This window comes from Schistocerca americana, chromosome 1 (assembly GCF_021461395.2).
Source record: "Schistocerca americana isolate TAMUIC-IGC-003095 chromosome 1, iqSchAmer2.1, whole genome shotgun sequence".
NCBI classification, from domain to species: domain Eukaryota; kingdom Metazoa; phylum Arthropoda; class Insecta; order Orthoptera; family Acrididae; genus Schistocerca; species Schistocerca americana.
In genome coordinates, this window is record NC_060119.1 from 1,114,004,121 (window position 1) to 1,114,017,475 (window position 13,355).

At 39.8% G+C, this 13,355-nt stretch overlaps 1 protein-coding gene across 1 annotated transcript in view; it reads right to left on the reverse strand.

Annotated features, from left to right (window-relative positions):
* LOC124618709 (zinc finger SWIM domain-containing protein 8 homolog) overlaps window positions 1-13,355 on the reverse strand; it is a 521,177-nt gene that overhangs the window by 142,034 nt on the left and 365,788 nt on the right. The window contains exons 2-3 of the mRNA XM_047145371.1: window positions 12,525-12,782; window positions 664-839 (exon numbers count right to left, since the gene is read on the reverse strand). Coding sequence (XP_047001327.1) covers window positions 664-839; window positions 12,525-12,782 — 434 coding nt within the window. The remainder of the gene's footprint in view (window positions 1-663; window positions 840-12,524; window positions 12,783-13,355) is intronic.

Genomic DNA, 13,355 nt, shown 5'->3' on the forward strand with positions numbered 1-13,355 from the left:
CTCCTCAATGTAGTACTGTAATTGCTGCCATTCACATAAAAAGTTTCACTAACAGCTTGTCAAATGACACTGTGGATGTTATATAGTCATACAAATGTTGTATACTGCCAGATTTGAACCTGGTGGCCAAGACTGTAATTAATTTTTTATCCATTGTAAATCAGTTCCAAATTAACACTTTAGTATATCTACCATGTTTCACTGTCATGCAATAATTACACTCCACACTGAACGTCCGTACATGCTAACGTAAAATTGTTGTAATCATCAGATGTACCACAACATCGTATGGTGCTGGCCGAATTACTGTGTACATTACAACAAAAAAATAAATACAAAATATATGAAAGCTTGTAAGTAAGTATCACAGTAGTACTTGGGCTTGGATCAAATATTTAAAACCATTAGTGCAATTACTCAGTCTCAAGCGCTCTGTGATTTTTGATGCATTACATGTATGTCTAGATAAAACCAAAAATTTTATATCCCCAGCAGAGTTTTCACTTCAATTTTCCAACATGCTATTATCCTACAAGTTCTGCAACTTCTATCGCTTTGGCTCACAGAACTTTAAGCAAGCTAATCAAGCAGTCACTGAAGTGATGCAAGAAACTGTGGACTATTGCTGTAATTATGTGCAGTATTTGTGGCTCAGGGTCTCACCAGATGTATCCTGTGGAGGCACACAGCCACTATGTGCGAACACCAGTATGCAGTTGAAGAGCAGGTGCAGTTGCAGGAAGTGATGCGCCTCCGGTCAAACGTCACTGCAACATTGTACTGCGCCCGGACCTGCCCGACACTCTGGGGTGGGCACACACTCGCACTCAAATGAAAACCTTCGAAAAGCAAAATCAGATGTCACTTCTTGTATGAAACCTTCCACACTGAGAAACATTTATACACTGAAGCATCAAAAAAAAAAAAAAAAAAAAAAAAAAAAACCTGGTACAGGCACTTGTCTTCGAATACAGAGATAGGTAAACAGGCAGAATACGATGCTGCGGTCACCAACGCCTAGATAAGACAACGAGTGTCTGGTGTAGTTGTTAGATAGGTTACTGCTACTACACAGGCAGGTTATCAAGATATGGCATGGTTTCGGCATAGTGTTATAGTCAGTGCACGAGCAACGGGACACAGCACCTCCAAGGCGGCCATGAAGTGGGGATCTTCCCATACAACCAATTCAAGAGTGTACCATGAGTACCAGGAAACTGGTAAAACATCCAATTTCTCTGACATCACAGTGGCTGAGAAACAATCCTGCAAGAATGGGACCAATGACAACTGAGGAGAATTGTTCAATGTGACAAACATGCAATTATTCTGCAAATTGCTGCAGATTCCAATGCTAGGCCATCAATTAAGTGTCAGAGGGTGAATCATTTAACGAAACATCATCAATATGGGCTTTGGGAACCAAGGGTCCACTAGTGTACCCTTGATGACTGCATGACAAGCTTTATGCCTTGCTTGGGCCCATCAACACCAACACTTGACTGCTAATGACTGGAAACTTGTTGCCTGGTCAGACGAGTCTTGTTTCAAATTTAATCGTGCAGATGGACGTGTACGGTTTAGGCTCTGTAATGGTGTGGAACATGTGCAGTTGGAGTGATATAGTAGGACCCCTGATACGTCTAGGTACGACAGGTGACAGGTACGTAAGCATCCTGTCTGATCACCTGCACCCATTCCTGTCCATTGTGCATTCCGCCATCCCACACATCCAGAATTGCTACAGAGTGGCTCCAGGAACACTCTTCTGAGTTTAAACAAATCTGCTGACCACAAAACTCTCCAGACATGAACATTATTGAGCATATCTGGAATGTCTTGCAACATGCTGTTCAGAAGAGATTCCATCCGATTGTACTTCTTTGGATTTATGGACAGCCCTGCAGGATTCATGGTCTAGCACTACTTCGGTCATTAGTCTATTCCATGTCATGTCGTGTTGTAGCACTTCTGTGTGCTCGCTGGAGCCCTACACGATATTTGGCACATGTACCAGTTTCTTTTGCTCTTCAGTGTATAAAAACTACGTAGGACATATACTTAATACAATAATGGCAAACAATAATGATTTAAATTCTAACCATTGTAAATATCACACATTCAATTTCAGAACGGAAAATCCAGAATGGAATAACAACAGTATTATGAAAAGGATATATTGCTACTCACCATACAACAGAGATGCTAAGGCGCGCGGCTCTCTCTGTGTTTGTTTGTGTGTGTGTGTGTGTGTGTGTGTGTGTAAATTTGCACTACAAATATTTCAAAAATGGGAAGTGTTACTGATGTGTGGTTTTCACCAAATGGATTGTAGTCAGGGACTTGGATTGTTAGGCAATAAGCAACACACATACAATGTGAACTAAAAGCATTAGAAAAACTTCTGTAAAAGTAGTTGGATTAAATAACCCAAAATCAAAAAATCACATATAATGTAAAACAGACACCAAGGTAACCAGTTATATAATCCATTGTCTTGCCACACTATACGTGGAGCTGTATCTCAATTTGTCATAATCATGTTTGTGTGCAAGCCAATTCAGACAGTGTGCCATGTGCGACTTGTACCGCGATTTTGTGAAGTGTGGCCCTAACTTTTACTGCCTTGGTGGAACCGGCTGGTGTGCTAAACATAACATACGATAACCATGGAAAATTTTCCCAGACGTAACATGTGACAACTGTTGAAAATTTTCCCATCACATATTTCTACTTTCCCAGTATTATTATGGCTGTTTCTCTCCTTTTACTAGGTTCACTGCATGGTCTAGATGTTTCATGATTGATGGATTATATATCTAGTTACCTTGGTGTCTATTTTATGTTACGAGTCATTTTACAACTGATTAGTCACATATCAAGCTACTTTTATGTAAGTTTTTTTTATTACTTTTAGTTCACATTGTCAGTGTAACCATGCAACATAGGACCATTCCCTTTTCCTTTATCTGTATCTACTTGATTGGTTTCTTGTTTTAGTAGACAATCTGACGATGCCCCAGAAGGATGACACGTGTGACCGACCTTAAATAATTCTGTAACAGGAACTGTGTTTGCTCTGAAAGCTTGCAATAATACTTGAAAGTGTATTTTTTCTGCAAGGACACACTTTTTAAATGGAACAATTCCTACGGACATTATGAAACTAAAAGCAGGCTAAATCACATCAGTGGTGTTTGTCGCAGGATTCTCATATCAGTCGTTTATGAGATATCTTATTTTTAAAAGATCCCACACCAACACTTGTTTGTGCCATTTAACTTGTGTAGTTGCTAGGTATGATGTTGCTGTATTTGCTTGCAGTGTGCTTGTGTGCTCCTTGAGCGCATTGCAACTTGCTAGTCAGTGTAACAGCCCAAGCAGTAGGTTAAGAGTGGACGAAGAGGTTTGCCAACGCAGAAAAAGCAAACACACTGATGGTGTGTGACAGTGTAGGAAGAATGCAATTTTTCCTTATATGGTGTTTGCTGCAAGATATCCCAATAGACATCACCTATCTCGGCAATTATTTATCAACCTCTTCAACCTGTTATGAGAAAGTGGTAGTTCAACACCGACACACTGTAACAAGTGATGACAGTGCAGCTGATCTAATGTTAGCTCCCGCAAAATCATTCGAGGAAGGCAAGTATCCTACGAAGCATTTTCCATCGACACAGTTTACATCCCTATCAATCTCTCTCCGTAAGGAGCTGCGTGGAAACAATTATGAGAATCACGTTAACTTCTGCACATGGGTATTAAGACAGTGTACTCCAGATGTACCATGTATCTTGTTTACTGATGAAGCCACATTTACCAATCACGGCCATGTAAGCCGCTAAAACATGCACTACTGGTCTTTACAATCCCCATTGGCTTCAGCTCGCAGACCCATCTTTCATACATGGAACACTGATCATGCATAAGTATCCCATCCTCCTAATACACCAACTTCCACAGATGATAGAAGACGTTTCTCTGCAGACTAAGAAGAACCTGGGGGGAGGGGCTACATGAGGACTGTCCAGCCCATAGTGCACAAAGTACTATAGCATGTCCTCACAAATTGTTTCCAAATCGTTGTATTGGATGCAGAGAACCTCTACCTTGGCCAAGCTGTTCCCCAGACTTGACTCTAGTAAACCTTTTTCTTTGGAGAACACTTACAGACATTGTATACAAGGACATATCAACTACACCCAATGATACGCAGTGACGTATTATTGTAGCCTGCTCCAACATCTCCACTGAAATGTCAACAGGAGTGCAGCAGTCACTACATACCAGACTGGAAGTGTGTATTGCTGCTGCTGGTGGTCATTTTGAACACAAACAATTGCAGTTCATTGTCTCATTACTTGCCAGAATTCACACAACTACTGTAAGCACTTCTGTTGTTCTTTAGTGCGTGCTACTAGAGGTATTGTGCAAGTATGGTGTGCAAACTTTTTCAAAATACAATAGCTCATAAACCTATGCACTAGGAACCTGCAACAAACACCACTTACATTCTAATTTACCTAACTTTAGTTTGTTAATGTCAATATGCATTGTTCCATTTAAAGAGTGTGTGTTTCCACAAAAAAATACACTTTCTAAGTATTATTACAATTCGTTGATTTGTTAAGAATACGAGCCTTGACAGCCAATCCATTCTGTGAAAACCACACATCACTTTCCATTTCCACAATATTTGTGGTGCAAGATTTAGGTGATTAACTCTGTGTGTGTGTGTGTGTGTGTGTGTGTGTGTGTGTGTGTGTGTGTGTGTGTGAGAGAGAGAGAGAGAGAGAGAGAGAGAGAGAGAGAGAGAGAGAGAGTGTGTGTTCTGAAGTTGGTCAAGACCTACTTACATATTTTTGTATTTCGTATTTCTGAAGATATAAGCCATGAAATGGAATGCATAAACCAAAATGTATTTAGGTAAATTAAAGGGGAGGTAATCAGCATCTCCCCTATGTATTTTCAAATAGTAAGGTAAATGTTGCACCATTTTAAATTGTCATAATATCTCCCGTCTCAACTTACTTGTGACATATCCAAACTTTGTAAGGATAATTTGTCATAAAGAGTGGCGCTTACATTTTCATCTTTAATTGAAATTTCCGGTTTTAGTGGAGTTAATTTTTCCCACAAACACAGACAATCAAATAATAACAGTATGATATTGTCATTCTTACAAAGGAAACCCTTGAGTGCAAGATCGCAAAAGGCCACTGAAGTTTGATACAATGTTGGTGTTGGTACAAAACAGAGCAACGGTGACAATACGCACAGCAATGGCGACGATAATCAAAGCAAACATTGCGTTATACCTACTACAGTTAGTGAAGTTTCAAATTCTAAAAGTGGCAGGGGTAAAATACAGGGAGCGAAAGGCTATTTACAGTTTGTACAGAAACCAGATGGCAGTTACAAAAGTCCACGGGCATGAAAGGGAAACAGCGGTTGGGAAGGGAGTGAGACAGGATTTAGCCTCTCCCTGATGTTATTCAATCTGTATATTGAGCAAGCAGTAAAGGAAACAAAAGAAAAATTTGGAGTAGGCATTAAAACCCATGGAGAAGAAATAAAAACTTTTGAGGTTCGCTGATGACATTGTAATTCTGACTGAGACAGCAAAGGACATGGAAGAGCAGTTGAACGGAATGGACAGTGTCTTGAAAGAAGGATATAAGATGAAAATCAACAAAAGCAAAACAAGGATAATGGAATGTAGTTGAATTAAGTTGGGTGATGCTGAGGGAATTAGATTAGGAAATCAGACACTTAAAGTAGTAAAGGAGTTTTACTATTTGGGGAGCAAAATAAGTGATGATGGTCGAAGTAGAGAGGGTATAAAATGTAGAATGGCAACGGCAAGGTAGGCGTTTCTGAAGAAGAGAAATTTGTTAACATCAAGTCTAGATTTAAGTGTCAGGAAGCCCTTTCTGAAAGTATTTGTATGGAGTGTAGCCATGTATGGAAGGGAAACATGGACGATAAATAGTTTGGACAAGAAGAGAATAGAAGCTTTCGAAATGTGGTGCTTCAGAAGAATGCTGAAGATTAGATGGGTAGATCACATAACTAATGAGGAGGAATTGAATAGGATTGGGGAGAAGATAAGTTTGTGGCACAACTTGACTAGAAGAAGGGATCGGTTGGTAGGACATGTTCTGACGCATCAAGGGATCACCAATTTAGTATTGGAGGGAAGTGTTGAGGGTAAAAATCGTAGAGGGAGACCAAGAGATGAATACACTAAGCAGATTCAGAAGGATGTAGGTTGCAGTACATACTGGGAGATAAAGAAGCTTGCACAGGATAGAGTAGCATGGAGAGGTGCATCAAACCAGTCTCAGGACTGAAGACCACAACAACAACAACAAGATGATCATCAGCAGTGTAGGGGGGGGGGGGGGGGAATAATAATAGATTTCAATCCACAGCAATATGACAATGTAGCCTATTGCATAAGAAAAACTATGGATCTTCAACGGAGTACACGGTACACTTGTTGCAAAAACTGGATTTTTTCGCATTTCAAGTATGCCTTATACAGATTATAGGATGTGCATGATAGGGACCTACTACATTATTCACATCAAATTGCATATGACATAGCTTACAGTGATTTCAAGGGAAGCATTGGCTAGCTGCATTAAGATAACAAAATTTCAAAGGACTATGCACGGCAAACTGCAGAATCTGTCTGAAAAATATGTAAATGAGCTAACTAAACTTATCCCATAGTTCAACAAAGAACTTATTTTCAACTCCGAACAAGTGGGACTTCAAGAGGAAATGCATATGAAAGGAATGTGAAGTAGAGGTACCAAGAGAGTTGAATCGAGCTCAACTAACGTCAATGCCTTAACGCATTCATATGCTATTATGCTGGCTATTAATCTGTATGGTAAATTGGATGGAAAGTTAGTTATTGTGCTGTGAGAAGTTGAGGTGCTCTGCCCCAACAGTTCTTTCTCGTCCGCACTGTCTTGCAAGAGTAATGGAGAATATATACATCATAGCAAGCAAGAGTGGGGAAAATGGGAGTAAGAGAACTACAATTATGGTATGAGCACTGCTTTTGGCCAACAGCTGGTCAAAGTAACTTGCTTTTGATTGATTCCTGGTCTGCATTTAAAAATCATAATTCTTTAGAGTGAACTATCCCTCCTGAAGAGGATGTGACATTTTCATACCACCTGAAACCACTGGACAAATCATGCCTCTGGATGTTTGTTTTTTCTGTGCCTATAAAACATATTATCATACTATTTGCTGCTATGCCTTAAAGGATAACCAGTTTCATGATAAGCTCCACGACAGACTGTTCCGCATTTGGTTGCATGCCATCACATTCCATCCATTCTTATCACCCAGTTACACCTATACAATTCTATACATATTCTTTGAGAGTGGATACCTAGCTGAACGTCCTACAAGGTTTGTAGCTCCCAAAGAGTTTGCCTTTGATCTTGAGGGTGCAAACATTTGTGATGACTCTGGCACGCCGTTCTTCATTCAGTGTTCATGGTGACAGTTAATAATTTGTTTTGAACATTTCTTGAATGTCAACGATGTTCATTTTGTGAAGCGTAATACTTACATCCCATAGAAGGTTGATCTCTGCACCTCCCAGGACACTCATTTTCTGCTGCCCTCCTGATGCACATGATGAGTCACTAGCAGCTAATATTTTTATCTGTCACAATCATTAACACAACACTTTCGGATGAGCCTTACTAAAGATTGAACTTGCGACCTCACACTCGGGTGGTTCCTTGTTAAGACACTTTGGAAAATATGAGGGTCATTCAATAATTAGACAAATTTGTCTGGAGAAAAAAGCATTTATTTTTACAAAAGAAACTTTTTCTACTTTTCAACATAATCCCCTTGAAGATTTATGCACTTTTTAATTCCGGCTTCAAAGAACTCTTTATCTTTATGCTTGAACCAATTTCGCACGAACTTTTACACATCCTCGTGTTCCTGGAACTACGTAAGGCCTTCTTCAGTGCACCAAACAAATGGAAATCACTACAATCCATTCATCATAAGAATAAACTTGATGTAAAGAAATGCAAATGCGATGACTGGTCAGAAGGCGTAGCACATCTACACTGGTGTTGTTACGATCGTTGAAGTAGGTCCTACTTACGTATTAGATATCTATTACTAAGTTATTTTAAGTGAAACTTAAAAATATTCAAATGTATTGACAGCCATCAAAGTTTTCCTTGATCACACTTTAGCTTAGTTGTTTTTAATTCAAAAATCGTGTAGTCACAGCCTCTGTTGCGTCGTGCTCTCATTGTCGAGTTGTTAACGCGCAGTATGAAAATGGCTGTGGCTGCTTTCTGTTCCGTAGCGAAACACGCGACTGGAACACGGTTAAAAAGTGCCGAGATATAGGCTGTTCTTAACGTTTTACATAAATTTCCGGAGATAATCGGCTTTGAAGTTTTTCCAGCGTTGTATATACTGCAGTTGATAATTATTCAATGAACATGTACCGCAGTCGGTAGCGTAATGGGATTTGAACCAATTGTGGTTGTTCGTGCGTTGGTTCCAATCTCCCCAGCATCATTACTTTCTCTCGTTCAATTTGAAATACCTAAATCTCGTAATTATAAAACTGATCATCATTTTTATGAATAACGCACGTCTTCTTGTTTCTTGTTTTGGACGCGACATTCGTGTTTCCAGTTCAAATGAAAATTCTTAATTATCGATGTTTTATGAAAGACTGTTCATAAAAGTTGTTTAAATTAAGAAAAAATAATTTAATTTTTAAGGCAAAAATGAAAAACCAGATCCTCTTTATTTGAACTATGTCCATCGTTTTATACCACAGAGGTAGATAAGTATCATAGAAACATGAAAAACAATCATTTTCACAGCATCGAGCACATCACATTATACAAATTCTGCATTTTTTTACATTTGCTACTATACCGTTACAATACGAACCCAACAGGACTGATCTGGAGCGCAAGTTGCAGGATTTGGCCAGAGAAGTAACAAGACTGTTGAACTGCCAGACGTACTGGAATTAACGCACGCAGCTTTTTCACACGTCATTGCCGAACGCTGGCGGGATATAGACTGGCTCGTCATAAAAACAAGAAGAGAAAATGTTGCGCCTGGTTAGCTTCGTGGATTCTGTTTTTGATAGGCTCGTTATCAACGTAGCGGGTGACACTTCCAAAACTGAAATGTATTTCTCGGATTCGGATAAGGGAGGAGCTAAGAATTACGAGACGGCTGACTAAGTAATACCTTTGGTGGCTTCAATATTTAACTATACGGTGAAATCCTTCGGTACTGTCTTACGTAACACACAGCTTATGCAGAAAAATTACCTTGTGGTTAAGTAAGGAATTTTTATCATTCTTGTTTTTAATAACAATAGTACGTTAGCTAAACACGGTAACGTGTTGCGGTTTTCGTCTAGTCGTCTACGGAGCGTATTGTGGGAGATTTGCAGTGTGTTATTAAATGACATTCGAAGCTCTATTGTTCCTCTGTTCGTCTCTTTTTACGAGTGAGCTGCAACTGGCCACGTCACTGCAGGCTAGCTGTACCAGCTGACCGGCCAATGCAGTCCAGTTAAATGCGCCGATAAAGCTGTTGTCCCGAATTATCGCTAAGTCGATGTGCGCGTAAAACACAGCAGAAAACGTACCCTTATTGTCTTACTTGACAGTAGAGATGGGCAAACTGAAACACGTAACTGTTTGGAAACAAATTAAACAGTACAATGTAATGTTTCCAAACAGTGAAACAGTTTGTGTTTTGTAATCTAATAAACCTACACATTTTATCATCTTGAATGTCTAGTGTATAAGTATGTCCACATAAACACAAATGAGGTGCGAGAGCGCTAATCGTATCGCAGAAAGTATGAAACCATCACTTAGGCGCCTTGGAAGTTTCGTATTTCTGCAGCAAATGCGCTGCTTTCGTGTCGTGTAACTTTCATACTTTTCAATTGGATGAGGACAGCCATAGCTGAAGACAGAACCACCACGAACGGAACTGGAGATGGGAGCAAACTGCAGAAAACAACGGATATGCTACTGGGATTCCCACATTCCGTTAGTATGGGTAATATACCCATCCTGCTAATTTCCATGCACACAAAAGGAATCATTGTAGATAATAGGCACAGTGGCTATAGACTCACAAATAACGCCACATAATTCGAACAAATAACAAAATATAACAGAAAAAATTTTGTCTTTCAAGGTGTTTCGAACCGTTACTATAAATTCGCCATGCTTCCCAGCCCTTCCCGTTCACCATTACACTATCAGTGGTATGTCAAACAGATTGCTTGCAATTATTCCTTCATAAAATTTATGTATATGTCTAATAACTGTCACTCTACGCCTTTTTTAATTCAAAATGTTGTAGGCTTACTTGCGTTTCTTAATATGATTACTGTACATGAGCAGAGAAGCGTATGTTATAAAAAAAAGTGTAATTTAACGGAGTGATTTTCACATATTTATTACTTTGAATGTGAATAGTATGCGTCGTTTTATTGTTTCGTTAGTGTTTATAAAGCAGATGTTACGCCATTTCGGAATAGTGCAGTCAGCTAGAAACGAAGCTTTATTTTCGGATATCTTAAGCTTCATGCTATTGCTTGTCAAAAAGATTTCGACACTCTTGAAAGTGTTTCATGAAGTGGTATGTTGTGTTTCAGTACCTGTGCCGAGCCCGAATCTCGTCCGACACAGAGCGGAATGAAACATCACTGTTTCGATAGAACTAGTCCGTTCCAAGCACAGGTGGACTGAGACAGCCTTATTTTGAAACAACGATACAGTTTCTGTGTCTGGCTCGAGATCGAATCGGGTCCGGTTACCCGAGACAGGGGCGGAATGAAAAACCACTGTTTCGAAACAGTGAACCACAGCCGTTCCGGAACACTGAAACAGTTCCACGTATCGATACACTGTATCGAAACATAGAAACAGTGGCAAAGTCTACTTGACAGTACTCGTGACAGTTTGGCTGCAGTCCCACACGAAACGGAAATCCAATGAGGTTCCAGCAAACGCGGTAGAATACATAGTGCAATGTTTACATAGGTTTATTCTTATGATGAACGGATTATAGATGCTAAATCAGGACTCTGAGGGGGATGAGGCAGTACTTCCCAGGCCATTATGTCGATGGATTAACAGGTTAGCTGAGCAATATGAGGACGTGCATTGTCTTGTTGGAGAATCACACCTCTCCTCTGAGATCATCATCATCATCATCTCTCTCTCTCTCTCTCTCTCTCTCTCTCTCTCTCTCTCTCTCTCTCTCTCTCTCTCTCTCTCGTGGCTGGCTTCACTTGGTTTAAAAGCATATCTGAGTACTACTGGCTGTTCACTGTACGCTGCTCTACGAGATATTAACAGAAAACTGGACCTTCAGCTTTACTAAACACCGTCAACATGACTTTTCCTGCTGATCTTGGGTTTTGAATTTTTTCTTGACAGGTGAGTTGGTGTGCTTCCACTCCATGCTTGGTCTTTTTGATTCTGGCTCTTAATAGTGAACCCAAGTGTTCATCACAAGTTAAATTTTGTTGAGGAAGTGCTCACCTTCTCTTTCATAACGTCCCTTTAGCTCAGTGCACGCTCTCAGCCTTGTTTCATTGTGTAGCCGCGTCAACTCCTTTGGAACCCATCTTGCAGATGTTTTGCAATACCTGTTACAGATAATGTCATGAACTGTACCAGTACTAACTTGATAAGGTTCAACTGTCATTTCCACAGTCACACGGTGGTCGGCACGAATGATCTCATTAATTTGACTTTCAAGTGAGGGAGTTGAAAATGCAACTGGTCGGTTAGAACGGTGTTCGTCAGTCACCGAGCCGCGACCATTTTTGAACTGCTCTACCCACTTGTAAAAATTTGCACTGTTCATACGAACTTCACCATAAACTTCAGACATTATACAGTATATATTCGCTAGTTTCTCGCCTTCAGCGAGTAAAAAACGAGTAACAGAATGTTGTTCAACTAATGTGGACGTTTCAAGTGGACTCGCCATCTTGAAATGTATTTTTGAGGTTATAAACAAAGCAAAGTTGATACATCAGCTGGTCAGGGCTCATGACAGTGATGCCAACTTATTCCAGTGTTTGCCCAGCTACTGCAAATTCCTTAGAGGTTTGGCTGATGACATTAGAAGATTTGGAATAGAAAGAAAGAATAACATAGCGGAAAACATTAGGTCCTATCAGGAACAATATAACAATTGGGTTAGAAGGCCAAATAAGGAAGCCATAGAATTACCAAACTTGCCCTACTAACAGTTTTTTCCCCAGACCAATTTGTCTCTTTAATTATTGAATGACGCTCGTACCTTACTTCATACAACTTATGTGGTATTTAGAAAGTGGGAACATAAAATTTCTAAGCAATATATAAATCATTGCGAAGCTCTGGCATTTTTTCATAAATCAGTAGCCACGCAAGAAACAAATTTCTCTTAACAACTTTTGCTAACTGATGCTGACCAACCTATCTGTAGGGGTTCCTTAACTGCACGATTCTTGAACAGGTTCTCGCCACGTTGGAACTCGTCGGCGCTGCCATTTGCTAAGCAAGAATACAGCCGGATGTCCTCCTCATTGTCGGGGAAGCTCCAGAAGGCAATGCGGAGTTGCAGCTGTTCGGGTACTGGCGGGAAAACGTGCTCCACCAGCTCGAAAGGTATGTGTGCTGCGACACATCTCGCCGACAGTTCAGCTAATGGCGGCACTTGGAATCCAGTAGCATCTGAAAACGACAATCACATATCATCAAAAGTGTTCTTTATATATCCGCAAAGTCATTGGCTGAGAGCATCGGTGAGCACATGATTTTCCGTACAAAGTTTGATATGATCTATTTTTGTCACATTTCTCAAATGTTATAACACTTAGAAGATGTTCTTTTTATTAGCATCTTTCAATACAATGTTGAAAAGCAATTATGTCATTGCATAAGGAAATAATATACCTATCTGCTGTATAGATGGTACTCAACAAGGAAAATAAGACAGCTTAACCAAAAAAGTTTAAGATGAATTCTTAGAGGAGTTAAGTGCCTGAAATTATGTATATATAACATTATGTTTTGGGTTGGGATGGGGAGGAAGGGAGAAATTGACCTTTAGTAGTTATTTGTGACTGACAAGAAAGACCACCACCAGCAAGTATTTCACTGGTTATACACTAGTGTAAATTGTGATACAGTTGAGTTGCCAGACGGCCAGTTGTGCACATGCCATGGCAATGATAAACAAATGTTTTCAATTCTAATGTCGACATCTATACTCTGCAAACCCCTGTGAAGTTTATGACAGAGGAT